The sequence below is a fragment of the Anas platyrhynchos genome, chromosome 4, assembly GCF_047663525.1.
Source record: "Anas platyrhynchos isolate ZD024472 breed Pekin duck chromosome 4, IASCAAS_PekinDuck_T2T, whole genome shotgun sequence".
Classification (NCBI taxonomy): Eukaryota; Metazoa; Chordata; class Aves; order Anseriformes; family Anatidae; genus Anas; species Anas platyrhynchos.
In genome coordinates, this window is record NC_092590.1 from 18,584,489 (window position 1) to 18,602,402 (window position 17,914).

The following is a 17,914-nucleotide window of genomic DNA, read 5'->3' on the forward strand; positions in this document are numbered from 1 at the left end:
TCCTGCTGTAGAAGCTGACATCTGACACACACAGCTCTAAGATTGAAGTCATGATTACAAATGTTATTGAATATACAATATGATGCGTTGCTTCCTGAGACACAGAAACCTGATCTTTCCTGATACGCCCTAAAAAATTAAAATAAACCACAAGTCTGTCTCTGTGAAAGGGTGGATTACAAAGGACACACCAAATTCCAACAGCAATCTGAAGCACCGAGGTGGCTTTTTGGTTTGTTAGATGGTGTCCAGGTTCTCCAGGCAGGCCAAGAGCATCTCATCCCAGAGACACCCCCTCCCAACTTGTGCAGCGGCCGTAACAATGCGGCGGCTGCGGGGATCCCGAGGCAGAGAACCGGACCGTACCTTCGTGGGTAGGCTCTGGGTCGGGTGTCAGTGAGATGTCGTCCAGCTCGCGCAAGCAGAGCCATTCTCCATCCATCGACACTCGGAATTTGCAAAGATAGATGGTCTCCATGGCAGCCTGAGTGATCTTGTCTGTGGTGGGGGTTGGCATGTCGCTTTGAGGCGTCAGAGCAGACATGATGACTCAGCTGGTACAACAACAACAGGGGGAAAAAAAAAAAGAACTAAAAAGAAAAGCTTTCTGAAGAAGAAAAGGAGAAATACCTTGCTAGTATAGGACAGATGTGCTCAGGATCGCACAGACTGCTTTGGCCTTTTCATATATAAAGCAAGGTAAAAACGCTGCTCCTTCACGCTTGTCTCTTCCTCCCTCCTTTCCACCACTGCCGTTGTCTTCAGATATGCTGAAGGCTATTGATCCTAAGCAGCCACAGAAAACCTGACGTCCGCATCAAACGTGAAAAAAAATTACAAACAGAAGAAAACAAGCAGGAGGAAGAAAAAGAAAGGCTTCCTCTGACGACCACCCAAACGAAAACAAAGGAAGAGCAGAGAGCAGGGTATCCAGGTTTGCTGAAATCAAGCCGCAGGTTCCTTTCTTCCCAGCGAAGCCAGGGCAGCGAGTGCCGGCAGGATTGGCTGTGCGCAGTAAGCAGGGTGTTGACCAAAATGGCTGACTAATGAACTGAACTGAAAATCCAGGCTCATGTGATCAGCTGCTCCGAGCGCAGGGCGAGCAATTCCCAGGATGCTTCGTGGAGGCTGCTGATGCAGGGAGGGCAATTAGGCACTCATCAGCCGCAGCACCTCCTCGCCGGGCTCGGCTGGTCCATCGGGGAGCTCCGGGGAGGCGCGGACCCGCGGCGCGAGGCACACAAAGAGGCGTCTGTATTCCTTTCACGTGCCCCGACAGCACCGGGTGAATGAAAAATCAGCACCTTTGTTGTCACAGGAGGTGCGCAAGTCGCGGCTTCATTTTATTTCATTTTTTTTGTCACGCAACGTTCTCACAGGGAGCTAAGATTCCTGATATACAGAAGTATTTTAGGGTGGATTTATCATCTCAGGGAAACAATGGGAGGGGAGGGGGGAAATATCCAGAGGTAAGCATTCCAGCACTGGGGGATTAAGCTCTTCTAGAAGGGCACACGCACACGGAAGAACAATGAGGAAGAACAGCACAAAGAGAGGCACTTGGCTGAATCCTACACTTAAAAACCTCATCTGAAAATGGGCATCTTGCTCAGGTGATGCTTGCGAAGAAACATTACCACTCAGCAGGTAGAGGAAGGGGCTTCCAGTTTCTCAAGGACCAGGTGACAGCACTGTGCCGTCCTGCGGGCTCAGGCTCCTTGGTGCCCCCACCTCGAGGGCACAAGGAGCCAGCAGGCACCCTTCTTGTTCCTAAGGTCACTGATTAACCAGGGCGCCTGACACAGCATCATCACCCACCTGAACTGTGATATGAGGCAGTAATAAATTAGTTTATCTTATTCCCACGTGGCTCGGGGATGTTGTGGAGAGCAGCTGGGTAGCATCTGAAATGGATGCCTCGTGCTTCTCTACCACAGAAATCCGGTGAAAGCTGACTGTTCACCAAAAAACAAATTAATAGAAACACGTGAACGATTAACTCAGGAGACCTTAGTTATTGGCCATATGTTTTTTCCTTAAGAAGCACTCAAAAGGACGCGTGTCTATTCCTTAGCAATACGAAATACAATAACTGATCACAATAATTGATCACTTGATGCAGAACTCAGAATGCCAACACACACAGCCTTTTGAAAAAAAAGCACCCATTCAGCCAAAAACTCATAAAACTGGCAAAAAACAGGAATCATGGTTGCTATTTCTAACAGGCAAGAGGAAGCAGTTGCTTTCCGTGAAAACTTCCTGCTTGGTGCAGAGCATTTTGACTCAGCAACTCTTTCTCCCCATTAGACTAGAACAAAGAGCCATGCAGCACATTATTGCTGCGATGCAAAGGAGAATTATTTCACAAATGACAACAGTTCCTATTGTTCCTTCTCCCTAGGAAAGAATGGGTTTTATAATCCATGCTGACAGCATTTTAACTGGGATTGTATTCATAAATCCTTTCAACAACAGTCTCCGGTTTCAGCAGTCACATTTTAGTACTTGTAAAACCAGTGAAAGTTGCCATATACAAACAGGTACAGGAGAGCAGCTGTTCACTTCACTCTTTCTACCTTTTGAAAGGACCTGAACAAACAGCAAACAAATTAAACCCTTGAAAATCAATCAAGTACCATAAGCTAGTAAGCAACAGATCTAATTGACAGTCAAACTTTTTTCCTTTGGGGGGAAAAAAACAAACAAACAAACAAACAAAAACCAAAACACTACAAACAGCATCAGGTGAACCCTGCAGCTCCCATTTCACAACAAAGGTCTTCCACTGAGTCAGCATTGACTAATGACCCATACAGGGGGACCACAGCTGAACTTGGTTTAAAAATTAACCAACTGCTCTGTTTGTTCTTTTATGCCATTTGCTGCTTCTTAGCATGAAGAAATAAAAGAAGCCAGGCTGTCCCTTTCAGCTCAGTTGCATTTTCAGGCTCCCTTATGCAACGTTCCTGCTGTGGAGACTGCGTAGGGATATTTTATTAAAGAAAACGGAAGTAATTACAAATATTGCCCAGCTCTGAAAATTTTCAGTGGATTAGTATGTCTTACATAAAACAGAGCTTTGGACAGAGCATACCGCCCAGCAGATTTTGAACAATTGCCAGCTTAAACGAAACAGAGTTACTTCACCTCTATAAAACTTCTACTCCTTATGGCACAAAATCATCATCTATGCAGATACCTAAAAACTGATTAGTTTTTTATGTTTGTTTGTTTGTTTTTAAAAAGATAAGTACAGAATTTCTTTTTCAAGTTGATTTTTGTTTTTCTTGTAGAGCTCCAATATGGGTATTAGGGTAGCTAAGAACTTCTCACCTGCCCTGAGAAGATGGCAATCTCCAGGTTTTAGCACGACTGAATTTACTCCCAGGGAATGGAAACAGGTAATTTCCCTTTCAAACACCACTTTCAGGTTAGGCTAAGACGAGTATCAAGAATGCTTTTAAAAAAAATTGTCTGTATGTCAGTTACAGCACTGTTGGAAAATAAAGAATATACTCATGAAGCCAGCAAACAACGTTCCCCCATTCCACCCACAAACCCCACCGCTAACAACAACAAGCAAAATCTCACAAGAACTATCCTGTGACTTACTGGCCTGACAGCCTTTTACCCCATCTGGAAATCAGGATACTAAATCTATGCCCCCACCCCATCCTGTGTTTCAAAGCTCCAAATCAACAGAGAATCTTATAAAGCATCAGTGGCAAATATTTGTAGGCTTCATAAAGCATTTGATAAAAATGCCCTGCAACTCAATACTGAGTGCTCAAGCTTCAGGAAGGTTCAAAGACTGATCAAAAGACAGAAGAGGACCAAGGGTAGGTATAAACAAAGAGGAGGTTAGTAGCACAGAATCACTTTCTGAATCTCAGACAAGTCAGGCAGCTTTGACTGGTCTTACAAAATTCTAATATTAACCACGCGTTGGCAAAGCAGAACAGAGGCTTGGACAGGAGACAAAATGCAGCAGATTACAAAAATGTTTGTGCTTTAGGACTTAACCATCTGAAAGCAAACCATTCCACCAGCCAGAAGCATTTCATATCTCAGTTGCACTGAGAAATCTGCCTAATTTATTCAGCTTCTGAAATGAAAGTGATCTAAGCAATAAAAACCAAACAAATCCCCAAAGCACCTCTTGGACTCCAGGGGGCACCTTTGGGTGGAGTTTTACTGCCAATGCCAGGAAATCAGCCTGCAACCAAGCTGACTTAGCATCCTTACGAGAAACCTTTCCCTGATTGCTGTGCAGAGATTGCACAGCAGCCATACAACAAAAAGGCAAAGTTGGCAATGAGATTACTGCTTCAGATGACTGCACTATTTCTGGTTATTTAAGATTGCAGGAGACCACAGAACCATACAAAAGCCACTAGTGCTATGCAAATGGGAACCACTGCTGAAAGAAACTGTTGGTAACAGCTCAGATGCACCGCTGAGCTCTAAAATAACTGCTCAGAGCATCTCGAAAAAGAGTATGATATCAGAGGTAACTTCACACAAAAAGGACACAAATTATGATGAAACACAAGCTTTCATATCACAGTGTAAGATGAGCATGAATCATGAGCAAGTTTGTGCAAGTTTCTCCCAAAGCATGTAACCTCTTTGTGGCTGCTGCACACAGCCTGCCAATCTGGTCCAGCAAGGCAGCTCCCACACTTCTAAGTGAAAAAAATCTGGTCTTGCTATTTGCTGCCCATGCTCCTTCCTGATACGCAAAAACCTCTTCCTGGCACACCTACGAACAGGACTCCTCCTCTCGTGCCACCTCTCCTTCAGCCTGTGTCTGACACTTCTGCCAGCACAGACAAACACACACACCTCACGCGTGGCACTTCGAACGCTGCATGCCAAAGAAAACATAAACAGGCAGAAGACAATTTAATGAGCTGGAAACCAGCGACAGAATTTCACAGCTCCCTGAACATGTGATAAACTTTGTTTTCTACCTGCTGGGAAGTAGAGATATTTAAGGATTTAAATACTTGACATAGCTGAGGGTACAATTAAGTAACAGGAAGGAAAACTCTACTTGAAGTATTGTATCTGTCAGGCTTTGAGTGGGAGCAAAGAACTTAGTTGTTTTTTTCCCTCCTCAAAGACAGCACGATCAAGTTGCTTTTACAGCATTTAAGTCTTCTGAGGACTCACTACAGCTCAGCATGTTTAAGTCTCCCTCTTGTTCTCTGTCTGGAACTATCTGTATCAAAAAAGCAGGTGCTGCTGGCATTAAAAGCTTTTGCAGTCTCCTTCCCTTAGCAGCTCTCATCTTGACCTGACATTTGGCATCATCTCATCTCTCTCACCTTGTAAAGAAAACTTGGATAAGAAGGAGAAAGATCAGTCCTGGAAAAACAGGGGGGAAAAAAAAGCACAAGACAAAGTCGATACAGAAAATAAATAGTTATAACAGGAAGAGTAATAACTACTCTTACAACTTCATTCGTTGTCACCACCGATGTTAGTTGTTGGGCTTCACCTCACTGGCACCAGACAGCTTGCTCCACTGCCCTGATAGCGTGAGGGTGAAGCTGCTGCCTGGGCACGAGTAACGCTTTAGTTGGTCTCTACCGATGGAAGCAACAGTCGTACACAGAATCCCATGAGGCCACCGCTCCCCAGGAGAGCCCTAACGGAGCTACAAAGGCTGCAGTTACTTTACCAACAGCAGATATGCTCTCCTAGATGTTCAAATATGACATCAAACAGCTCTACAGGCCCCTTCTACCCTGCAGAGATGCCTCCCTCAGGAGAACAGTTACATGACTGTGTCATGACTGTAAATAAAAAGACTACTTCAAATAAACCTCCAAAACATCCTGCAATATTGACTTTTCAGTGCGTTGATCACTACCTTCACTGTAAGAGGCTAATGTCAATAAGGAGTAATTACTTTCGTTGCTATTTGTGGAAATGACAGGCTGCAGGGCACTGAAGGGAGGAACTCATGAGCTAGCAGGATCCGTCATTCACTTGAAATGCTCCTTTCACTTTACAGCTGTGTAGGGAGGGATTAAGCATTCACAGAGTACATCACATTTTCGTAACACGGGCACATCACGCAAAAAAAAAACTTCTTCAACACTCCTCACTTTATCTCAACTCCAAAAATAACTAAAGAGCTGAAGAATCAAGGGACGCAGACGTGAACAATCACTTCAGGTACTGCTGCAGAACAAAGAAAAGCAGACCAAGAACAGTCGATGCTAAGCAGTCACATGCGGTTGCAACATGAACTCCCAACATTTGAGAAGAGCCCGTAAAACAGGCCAACGGGTTTCCCCAGTAACACAGGCAGGACAACCTTGATAGCCCGGCCACCACTAATGACACCACACCTCAGGGCTGCAGAGTAACAGCCATCTAGAGCAGATGCAGCAAGTGATGACAGCTGCAAGGCCACATACTCCACAGGTAGCTGAGACTCAGTTCAGCACTCAAACACACAAACGCTGCTTTCTGTTGCAGAGCTGAGCTCTACCCACTGCTTTAACATCAGTCCCGAAGCAGCAAGCAAACAAGCCAAGCTCTGCAGTAGGATCCCCTGCTCCTGCTGCTCAGCAATGAGCAAACAAGAGCTACTTTTTCAGAGACATGAAAACAAAAAAAAAAAAAAAAAAAAAAAAAGCAAACACCACAGAACAACAGGCATGATGAAAAAGTTGATTTGCAGGCAGGACACCCCCCAGGAGAAACAGATCAGAGTCCATGACACTGTGCAAATGGGTTACGATTCCTGTTCCCTTCGTACCCACCTATCGCTGTGTCAGTCGCCGAGCAGGCTTCAGCATGATATTGCGCAGGCAGATATTACCTCTGAGATAAGAAAGAGCAAGGGAGACTCCAGATACATTTTATAAGGCTTTTTCCATGTAGTCTGTATGAATATCCGCTGCAGAGTAACACCAACACAAGGGATAAAGCAATGCTGAGCTGATGAACGTGTACACTAACTCCTTGTGCTCTTGAACAAACATGCCTCAGCCTCACCACATCTACGCAGAACCCCTCCTAGAAAGGTACTAGAACAATTAAGCAGTTTGAGCAGTACGAGCACAACAGCAAAGACTAAATAAATATTTTTAAACCCTTCAGAGAATTCTTTTCTCTGTCACAAATAGCTCACTCCCTTGCACACACATCACACATCTACAGAGTGTGAAGATTTCCTGATTAGTAGACACTTTTTAAAAATATCATGGTTTTGAGAGGAAGTTACCAGTTGAAAATGGCGAGTCAGGAGGGAGGGATACTTAGTCCGCAGAAAGAAATCTGCGACCAGAGAGAGCCCTTCATGTAACTAAGAACAAAGGTGGGTCACTTCACCTGCTCTTTACATTACAGAAATTAATTTAGCTTACTGGTTATAGCTTTGCAGACTAATAGCTTAAATAATGTACATTACTTTCAAAAGGAGTAAAAACCAACAAAGATACTTTCCCCCCAAATCATCAGCCATTGTGTGAGTGAATACACACCTGAGATGCAGCCAGAAGGAGATAAAACAAAGGTAAAAAAGCTGTCACCCGCGCCCAGGCACAAGCGCAGAAGATGACAAAGCTACTGGCAATTTTCAAGATGGATGGATAAGGGAAAACCTCTGCTACATGCACCCCTATGCATATACTTTTTGTTTCTAAAACACACCCATTTCGCACTATTTCAGTGCATTTATTGAAATGCACTGCAAGAACATCATAAAGATCACCGTGAAGCTGAAAACAGCTTCCCACCCAGCACGCCCCACACGCAGCAAAACCCCTTGGCCTTGTCTGGCACCCAGAACAACTACCCTCTGCCCCAGCACAAGGAGGAAGCCCAAGCGGGTGTTTTCCATCTCCTAACCACGCTGTAAGGCAGGGCTGGGCTGTGAGGCTTCGGAGAACTATTGATATTGGAAAAGCCCTCCAAGATCCAACCATCCAACCGTCCCCCTACCGCCAATGTCACCCACTAAGCCATGTCCCCAAGCACCATGTCCAACCCTTCCTTACACACCCCCAGGGATGGTGATTCCACCACCTCCCTGGGCACCCCCTTCTGATACCTGCCTGCTCTTTCTGAGCAGAAATATCTCCACATTTCCAACTTGAACCTCCCCTGGCGCACCTTGAGGCCATTCCCTCTAGCCCCATCGCTGGTTACCTGCCACCAGAGGCTCCCCACGGCTGCCCAGCTCTCAGGGGCACAGCCCAGAAAGGAGAGAAACCCCCATTAAGGCTTCTCCGTGGGCTGCATTTGGGGTGCAGCACACCTCCCCTCCCCGCAGGCACACACGTGTGCTGCGCTGCCACGACGGCGCCTCCCCAGCCCCGCTCCCCGCAACCCCCCCAGCTCGGGGGGCGCTCAGGGAGGGTCCCCCCGCTCCCCACATCCCCACAGGAGGGCAGGAGGGAGACTCACGGGCGCCGGCGGCTCCCTCCGGCCCCGGGTAGCTCAGCAGCAGCACTGGCAGGGCGGCCCCGCCGCGGGGAGCCGGGGGTCTCCACACGCTGGGCGGCGCGGCGGCGCCTCCATGGCCGGGGTAGAGGAGGAAGAAAGGCGGCGAGGCTGGGGGAGGCGAGGCGGGGGGCGCTTCGTCTTCTTCTTCTGCCGCTCCACGGCAGGGCTCGTCCCGCCGCTCCATGGCGGGGGGCAGCTCCCCGCCGCCCCCGTCCCCGTCCCGGCAACTTTCGGCCACGAGCGGCGCCCGCTCCGCCTCCGCCATCGCCGCCCCGGGCCGCGGCTCCGCCCCGGTGGCGAAGCTGGGCCTGGGCCGGCCTCCGGCCTCCGCCCACGGCCGGGCCCCGCTGCTGTGGCGCCCCCTTTCCCCTCAGGAGGGACGGGGGGAACGGCCTGGGACCCGGGGGTGGCCTCAAGTTGCGCCAAGGGAGGTATAGGGTGGAGATGAGGAGACATTTCCTCTCAGAAAGAGCAGCCAGGCACTGGGAGGGGGTGCCCAGGGAGGTGGTGGAGTCACCGTCCCTGGGGGTGTGCAAGGAGGGGTTGGACGTGGTGCTTAGGGATGTGGGTCAGTGGGTGATGCTGGTGGTGACGGGACTGCTGGACAAGATGATCTCGGAGGGCTTTTCCAATGTTAATGGCTCTGTGATGCTAAAGCCCCACGTCTCCACCACAGGAGGTGTTCACAGAAGCCAGGCTGTGTCTGTGGCAGTGAGCAGGCAGCCCCAGCCTCCCTGCTAAAACACCGCTGCCCTGCTAGGGACAGCCGTGCTTCAAAACCAGCCGCTGCCCCTTCCACCTGCACTCCCGATGTAGCTGGCGAGTGAGCAGCAAAGAATAGAGAAAGCAGCCCAAGGAGGTGCGGGGCTGCCTCAGCTGCTGCGCTTTACTGGGCCACAAGTTTCATGGGGGAAACGTGGATTTTAATCTGGGGAAACCCAGATTTTAATCTGGGGAAACAACCCCCAGGAAGTCAGGATACCACATGTGTTAACTTATCTGTAAAGTCAAGCCATGTCCCCACCTCTTGCCTCCCCCTCACTTTCCGGAGTGCAAGATCTTACTGACAACAGCATTTTCGGATCCTTTGACAAGAGGCGACAACACAAACTCCAAATACAGTCTTTACCATTAAAACAAACACATTGGTGGTGCCCCATTGGAATCTCACCTCAAAAACAGCCTTTAGAAAAGCGGTGATAAAGAATTTTCATTCAGGCAGGGCTTTAAATGTGGACCACGGTGTTATCAGCAGAGGGAGAATGCAAATCTGCCAGTTTTTAAAGAATATCCTGTATATTCAGTATACTTTGGTCAGACTGAAACAGGATGCTTTTTTTTTTTTTTCAATCTCACATAACAGTTGCAAAACCAAAGCTGCAAAGGCAACTGATTGCTGGAGACTTTGCTGTTGCGCTGCCCCAAGTCATGCAATATGTTGCAGCTAATTTAACAGATGCTTTAATCCCTTTCAGAAATCCAAACGTTTGGGTTTGAGATTTGTATTTGCCAGTGCTAGCGAGAGCAAAATCTCGTGCAAACTGTTGCTGATGGCAAACAATGGGAGACAACTATGAAAGCCTTCACAAAATTAAAGCAGTAGCAAATGTACTTCCTTCTGAGTTATCAAATACATTTTCCTTACCCTGCACAAACAGCAATTCACGTTGTGACACAGAAAGCACTGTCCAACTCTCTGCCCTTGGATTTTTTCAGTTCCAACTTCTAAAGGCAAGCCAGGCTTACTCTGGATGCAACTACTGGAAGAAGGAAAAACAAAACAGTGTTAGCCATGAACTTGCTCCACTTATTTTCCTAACCATCATCCGTGATCCTTCCCGTCTTTCACATGCATCTGTTTTACCAGGGGTCTTCAAAATCTATTTACCATCAGGGATTGCCTTTAAGCACTAAACATCTACGAAGCATTTCTTAGAGCAATGCTATGGTGTGCCCCCTCCCATGGCATTAATAATCACAGCCTTCCCATGATTACTCACACATAAAACCATACTGGAAAGAACTACTGATGGCTTCGTCCAGTCTCTGAACCAACCAACTGAACAAAATGCCATGTTTCATCTTCATTAAAACGAGTTGGTGCCGCAGACCTGGGAGACGAGCTGGGCCATCTGCTGGCTGCCTGCGGTGGGCACGCTGACACGCTGCGCTTGCTCTTGCCTTTAGCCCTAATCTTGACGTTTCTGGAAAGCGAGCCTGTAGTTGCACCATAATATACATCCCTTATTTATTGCTCAGATGGAAGCTGCCAGAATTTTGCTTGCCAGCTGCCTAAAGCTTTTTGAGGGAACACAAAACCACCTTGGATACTTGCAGCTTGCCTGCCTGTGGAAGCGCATCAGCCCCTCATTTTCGCACAAAGTGCAAAACGTGCACGAGCAGATGCTGTAGTAATGAGATCAGTTAGCACCTCTGCGGGACGTTTTTCACATCCTGTGTGATGCCTGCCAGGAAACACTGCTCCTCTGCTGAAAAATCACCTAAGCTGCTTTTTCCCCAGCACATAAGCTTTCACCAACCAAAAAGCGTAGCTCAGCATCATCACTGGTGGCCTCCATCATGATTCCAGTGCAGAATTAATAGAAATGGTTTCATTTTGGGAAAAGCACCAGTTCCCTCCTCGGTAAGGCTTAGACTGGTTTCTCATTTTGGAGCAGACTTGTCATGTTTCACATGAGCAAGCACCCGGGAAGAGTGTCTTCATCCCCAAGGCCAACAGGTTACACTTGGCCACCTGGTCAGACAGGGCATCACTCAAATGAAAAGGCATTTTCAGTGACCCCTTCAAGCAAGCCTCACATTTGCCTTGGTGATGCTCTTGCAGAACAAGGGTTTGACATGTGCCTCTTCCCAGCTTCCCCAGAGAAGCCAGCTGCAGGGCCTCAGACAACAATTTTCACCTTCTAGCAGTCGCTGCTGGGACTTTGGGATGTGAGAAATGAATCCTTACCCTTGCAATCACCTCCAACCTTTCCTCTCCCCACGTAGAGACCTCCTACCAGCACAGACAAGACCAGCACTGACCAGAAACACCAAATTCTTCTTCTCTGCTGCTATCAACACTCCCCAGGCGCTTACAGTCATTTCTATTACCCCTTGCCGTGCAAAATGCCTTGGCTCTGCAGGCAGGCAAAGACCTCCCGGTCAATTGCATGGAGGGGATCAATTCACAGCGAGCTGGTTTCTATGGAGCAGGGGTTTATTTTTTTCTGTATTTTTTTAAAGCAGTGTTTAACTGCGGTTTGGCCTACGAACAGCAGGGGGCAAACGAATACAGGACCATTAAAGTCAGCAGAACTTGTCATTTCAATTATTTAGCCCTGTGCATTCATATACTGAACTGAGTTCTCTCTGAAATTCAGACATACAAAAACTACAGAAAGCTTCCCTACTTCCATTCCCATCTGTCCAGTCTATGTTTGTCTTTTTTCACCTCTCCCTTTAAGAATCAGCTTTAAAAGTTACCAAAACTGTCTCCAGTCAGCAATCAAGAATGTTCCTGGCAGGAAAAGGCTTAGGATGGAAAGGTTTGCATCAATGCTACGGAAACACTTTTCATGTGCAGAAAACAAGCAGTATCTGCATGTTTTAAGTATATCACCTAGCCTGTCACAGGTTCACCCCAACCCATTCATATTTTGGCCTACCTGAGACTATTGCAATAAACACTAGCTACACTGGTGCTTCCATAACATGAAATGGTTGTTACTAACTAGACAACTGTCCCTTTTAAGGGAGTTCACATGGCAAACAGACAGAGTGCCTTTCAGGTGGTACTGGTACCCAAATAAGATGCGGGCTCACCGAGACAGATCCTAGCCACATATGCACGTCTTACCTCAAGAGTGTTACACTTGTAACATTCATGAGAAAATCAGTGATGACTCCTTCACAACATGAACTGGAAGTGCCCACTTACAATCAGTTCCCAGCAAGAATTTATTTCAGTGCCAGGTTAGATGTGTTTTTCCACCAGAGGGAGGTAACCAAAACATGTTGAAAATTTACCTTCGAAGTGCAAACAACATCAAGTCTTACCAACTTGTCCTGCAGCAATGCCAGATTAGACATACAAGTGTGTAACAGTTAGGAAATTTATCATAGATTAAGTTAACGTATTCATCATAGGTAAGTAACTATGCAATCCAGAAGTGCCCTTGCTTTGCCTCTCACTGAATTCAGGAGCAGGTGAAATAGCATCTCAGGCCATATGGGATTTAGGTAACAGCTTCCTGCATCACTATTGAATTAAAAAGATTTAGGAGGGTGAGAACAGTTGATTCTTACATGTATGAACACAAGGATGAGTTAATCAGAGCACAAACTAGAGGAAATACCATAACCATGTATCTGTAGCCCTATGCAGAAAAAAAGGATGTAAGAGGACAATGCAGTAAGGAGGAGGTGGTGGTGACAGCTGCACAAATCCCATTCTCAGCCCACCCTTGGAAGGATGTTCCCTCTGCCCTCATCCCACCCGGTCCATTCCCTTCCCCTGACCTGACACCCCCCTTGCAGCCTCTCATTGCCTGTATTTACAGCACAGAAAGACAAAAACAAGCAAAAAAAAAAATCAAAGAAAAAAATCCCACTTAAGGATGAAAACCACACATTCTTTAACAAAAAATTTATTGTACTCAAAACTGTTATTTGCAGCTCTCTGAAACAGAGAAAAATAAGTTTCACTGAAGCTTTCTGCTTTTCTTAACCCCGGCGCGAATGCCAGACAGCTCCCCGCCGTATCGGTGCATCTCCGTCCGAACCTCGCGGACCTGGCCCTTCCGGCGAATCTTGGCCTGCCGAAACTTCTCCCGGTGCTTGACCCTGGGGTTGCGATCAATCTTCTTCCTCTTGGGGGTGAGGCCTTTGTTCTTAATCATCTGATAGGTCACACCTCTCTTTTTCTTTGGATCCACCTCCTGCAGCGCTTCTTCTTTGAGCACGTCCTGGTCTTCGGTTCTCTTCCTCTTGAGTTTCAGCTTATCCTCCATCAGCTTATAGTATTTTAGGGCAGCCTCTTCATCCAGGTCGGACTCGTCTGCCTGTTCCTCAGCAGCAAGCCGGCCGTTAGCAACCCCAGGAGCACGTTTTGGTTTGTTCTTCCTGGCAGCCAGATACAGAAGCGCCGGAAACTTCTTCCGCTCTCGCAGTTTTTCCTCCTTCTTATCGTAATAGTTCCTCAGAAGAAGGCGAACCTGCGAGAGTAACCTCTGGTCTATCACAGCCAGGTCATTGATGATATTCCTGTAAGCAACCAACCGCTCAATGACGGGGTGACTGTGAGCTGGCATTCTCTTTGACTTTAAAACCAAATAGAAACTGATATTGGCACAGTAATTCAGGTAAATCTGATACTTCATCTGCAGATAGCGGCTGCCTTTCCCCTGAGGGATAGCGCCACTTCTGACCATTTCCAGCAGTGGCTGCAGCTCATCCTTGAGCTCCATCAGCTTGACTTCAAAGTCCTCAATCAGGTGCAGGAGTTCAGGGGACTCCTGCTTCAGTAGCTTCAGCTGCTCCTTCTTGGAAAGGGCCTGCAAATCCTTGGCAATCTTCTGCCCCTTGCTGTCGTGGGTTTTCTGCTGCCCCGCCACGTAGCCCTGGATCACATCCAGCCCATAATCATCCTCCCCCAGGTCCTGCACCAACCGCCTCTGGATGACTTGAGCCTCCTGCTCCTCTTCCTCCTCCTCAGCATCGACCTCTTGCTGGCTACGCTTACCCTTGGCCTGGCCATCACTCCCGTAGTCCGTGTCGTAGTAGAGCTGCTTGCGGCGGCCCCAGGACAGCTCGTGGGGGAGCTCGGTATCCTTGCTGCGCTCTTCCAAGTCGCTTTCCATGGACAGGTCCTCATCTTCATCCCCCTCATCCTCCTCTGCGCTGCGATCCAGATAGAACTCGGCTCCCTCCTTCTCCTCCTCACCCTCCTCCTCCTCATCATCCTCCTCCAGCTGCAGCCCCAGCACTTCATCTTCCTCCTCCTCTTCCTCCTCCTCGTCCTCCTCCGGCAGCTGCAGCCCCAGCACCTCCTCCTCCTCCTCCTCGCTCTCCCCAGCCTCCTCCCCGCTCTCCAAGGCCGCCATCACCGCCTGGAACTGCGCCTCATGGAAGTCCTCCACCTCGTCCCCCAGCCCCTCGGGACCCACGTCCCCTCGGGGGGGAACCTCCACCTCCTCCTGCTCCTCATCCTCCTCCTCCTCGCCCCCACGGCGGCGGGCGGGTCGCGGCGGGGGCCTCAGGACGGTTCCGCGCCGCGTCCTCATGGCGCCGCTGCCGCCTCAACCCCGGCTTCCACCGCCGCCCCTTCCGCTCCGCCGCCTCCCCGCTCCTCCCCGCTCCCCGTTCCCCTGAGCTGTGGTTCCCCCTCGGCCCGTGCCCCCAAAACTGTTTTATTTAGTTAGTAATTTATTTATTTTTAGCTGACGGGTGCGCGGAGCGGTGGCGGATGTCAGCTTATTCTGCCATCATTAACGGGAGTTTCTCCTTGCCTCCCCGCAGCCAGGCTGAAGTTTCAGAGGGGAGAAGTGCTTGGAAAGCTCCCCCGAGCTATCTGTATTATCCCTCCAGCTCCTCACCTTCACTAAATTGCGTCTCTGACAGAATTTGGGCATCTCCTGGTAGGAAGCACTGCTGGGGCTGCTCGAGCAGTGCCCGTGCTCCTTGGATCCCCCCTCTCATGCCAACAGATCCAAGCAGGGCAGCAGTAAAGGAGCAGGGTGGATTTTCAGCAGCGGGGAAGCCCTCATCAGGAGGGTTTTTCAAGTTGTCTGTACTCCTTCAGACTTACATTCCTATCCTGGATGGCTGCTTGTTTGTTTCTGGCATCAGGCACAGAGGGCCTGGCCTGGCCTCCCCCAGCTTTCCCCTGGGAAAATCAAATTAACACCAAGCCACATGGAAGCAGGCTGTTTGGAAGTAATGTGGACATACAGCCACGTCACAAGAGTAGACGGAGTAAGTGAAGAGTTCGTGGTAAAGAGTTTGGTATGGTCTGAACCCTGCCCACCCCCCCTAAGTCCGATAAATTTGGCAGCCACACAATCCCAGGAAGAGAAGTTCTGTGCAGAAGCAGCGCAGGTGCTTTTTTCTAGCCACAGAACAGGTGCAGCTTTATTTATAAATACACGTGTCCAGCTTCCTGTGGAAAAAGTCACACTGGGCAAATATTAAAGTTAACTAAAGCAAGAGGATGGGGTGCAACTTCACTCACTTTTTGGCGCTTCACTTGGATTCTGACAGATTTGATGGTAGATCAAGCTCAGTTATGAGCCTTTGTCCTGACATGCTCAGCTTTTCCACCAAGTCACTTCTGGGTCAAAATTTTCCGTACTTGCTTGCACACCAAAGGTATGTTTTGCCTCAGACAAGGACACCTTTTCCAAATCCATCAGTGCCAATTTTCAGATACCACCTCCTCTGGATACAGGCCTGTGTCAGAGACAGCAATAAAAATGACTTGGTTTTGAGAAGTGAGACATAACATTCGCATAGCTTGTTACCTACACATAGGTAGAAATTCTCACTTTGTACTAGTTGGCCACTAAAATACAACCATCTTTGCTGATCAGACTTTGTAATCTGCCTGCTTAATCTTACCATTTTTTTGTGAAGCCCATCCAGAGCAGTCTGCAGCCACATGGTTAAAATTCTAGATAACTTTTGCAAGTGTGTCTCCAGTTTGAGTTAGTTTACCCCATTTTCAGGACTTGACAGGCTGAAGCACGCTGCTTTGATGTAGGCAATCACTGCTCCTCAGATGGCAACTGGTGACTGCTGCAGGTCTGTTTTTAATCCACTATTTTCTCCGCTTCTGAGTGAGAAGCAAGGAGAAAAGAAAGATGTGGGACAGACTGTGAGTGGATAGAATGTTATTTCGAGATACCCTGTGCAACGCTATGGATATCCTTCTCTCCAGCATAGCAAGGGCATGCAATGACCCGGCTATTTTGCCTCACCTCATCCAGGCATCTGCCCAGTTTCTAATCTGGAAAAGCCTAATTCATTGTGTACCAGGCTAACTGGAGGCACAGTGATGCTGAGACCCCAAGGCTGGTTTTTATTTCTTTTCAAATTCTGTTATTCTTCCAGTAGCCTCTGCCTTGGGTAGCTCCCCACTCAGCCCAGAATTCAAGCCTGGGATGATGGTTTGCCAGCCCCTTGCCAAACTGCCTCCATTTTTTTAATACCTGCTTGCCCAGATAATTTTATGGTTATCTAACATGTCACACAGTAAAAAGGGGGTAGTCCTTAAAAGTAACAGCCCGCAAAACAGATTCTACTCCAAATAGTTTGAAATCTAGACAGAAAGCCTCAGAGAAATGCAGGTGGCTGAGGGTGACTAAAAATGGCTCTCACGCCACCACGTAAAGACAAAGGGACTGCACATGCAGACACACAGATTTAGCAACTGAAATTCAGCTATGCTGAGTACCAGCAGTCAGGGAATCCACCGAAATCAACAGAATCACACAGAGTATCATTCTGCACAGTCTCTCCATTCATTATCTTTTTAAAAATTCATAGATACCTCTGCTTGGATTTTATTGGTGCTGTAATTTTATCAACGTAGATATGCAGAATGTGTCAGCCTCTTTTGCCTGTGCTCTATTTTGCTGCATTCATTCTTCCTTCTTATTTTTTAAAAATCTCCTTTGATTACAAAAAATGACTACAAAAGGTGACTGAAACAAATAGTGCTTTAGATAGATATTCCTTCCCTGCTTCATCCCCACCATGGTTAGCCAGGTTTATTTTTAACTTTATGCACTAGATGGGCACCTTCCTGCTTCAGAAGGAGGCTCCGCATTAAACTCTGTTGGCAATACTTTCTGGGAAGGAGGAAGATGAAAGGAAAGCAAATTTTGCTATCATAAGGCTGCAGCGTCACTTTAGAGATCAGGTTTTGTACCAAAGAGTTATGGAATATGACTCTTGGAGCTGGGCTTGCATCCATTTTCACCTGCTACCTCCCTGGGGAAAGCCCCTTGTGTCAGTGCTGCTGATGCAACACAAAAGCTCTTTGCATCATGCGACTGCCTGATGAGATGCTTGTGCTGGCAGGAGAAAGTTCAGGACACAAATGCCAGGGTCTTCAAAACAGCTCAACTGCTAGGAACCCAGCTAGCAAGGTCCAAAGAAAGGGAAAACAACCTGTAAAGTGACAGGCTGCTATTTCAGGGTCTGGGATGTTGGCAGTGTTACAAATAACATCAGTCTCTTGAGAACCTGGCATGAGTGACCAACCCTGGGGAGCCAAGGGTGGCACGTGCAGTGCGAAAAGCTTGTATAGCATCATGGGGCTGCTGCCCTCTGCGTAAGAAGAAGCTGGAGCAGCACAGGGAGATTTGCTGTGTGCTGCTATTGTTAATCAAGAATAAACTATCCTTGCAGCCAGCAGAAATTCAGGAAACACTAATACTGTAAC

At 47.8% G+C, this 17,914-nt stretch overlaps 2 protein-coding genes across 8 annotated transcripts in view; both read right to left on the reverse strand.

The window, feature by feature from the left end:
- RUFY3 (RUN and FYVE domain containing 3) overlaps positions 1-8,776 on the reverse strand; it is a 55,383-nt gene extending 46,607 nt beyond the window's left edge. For 2 of the 7 annotated variants that reach the window (XM_027456035.3, XM_027456033.3), the window contains exon 1: positions 8,431-8,775. In XM_027456035.3, the coding sequence (XP_027311836.3) occupies positions 8,431-8,734 (304 nt within the window). In that variant the 5' untranslated portion in view covers positions 8,735-8,775. Of the gene's footprint in view, positions 1-366; positions 1,256-8,430 lie in introns of those variants that run through there. The other 5 variants (XM_021279702.4, XM_005031310.6, XM_027456037.3 and 2 more) reach the window with 5 other exon arrangements.
- Positions 8,777-13,102: 4,326 nt separating this feature from the next.
- Positions 13,103-14,802, reverse strand: UTP3 (UTP3 small subunit processome component). Its single transcript, XM_013110048.5, has one exon. The coding sequence runs from the start codon at positions 14,751-14,753 to the stop codon at positions 13,173-13,175; it is 1,581 nt and encodes a 526-aa protein (XP_012965502.3). The 5' UTR covers positions 14,754-14,802; the 3' UTR covers positions 13,103-13,172.
- Positions 14,803-17,914: the final 3,112 nt, after the last annotated feature.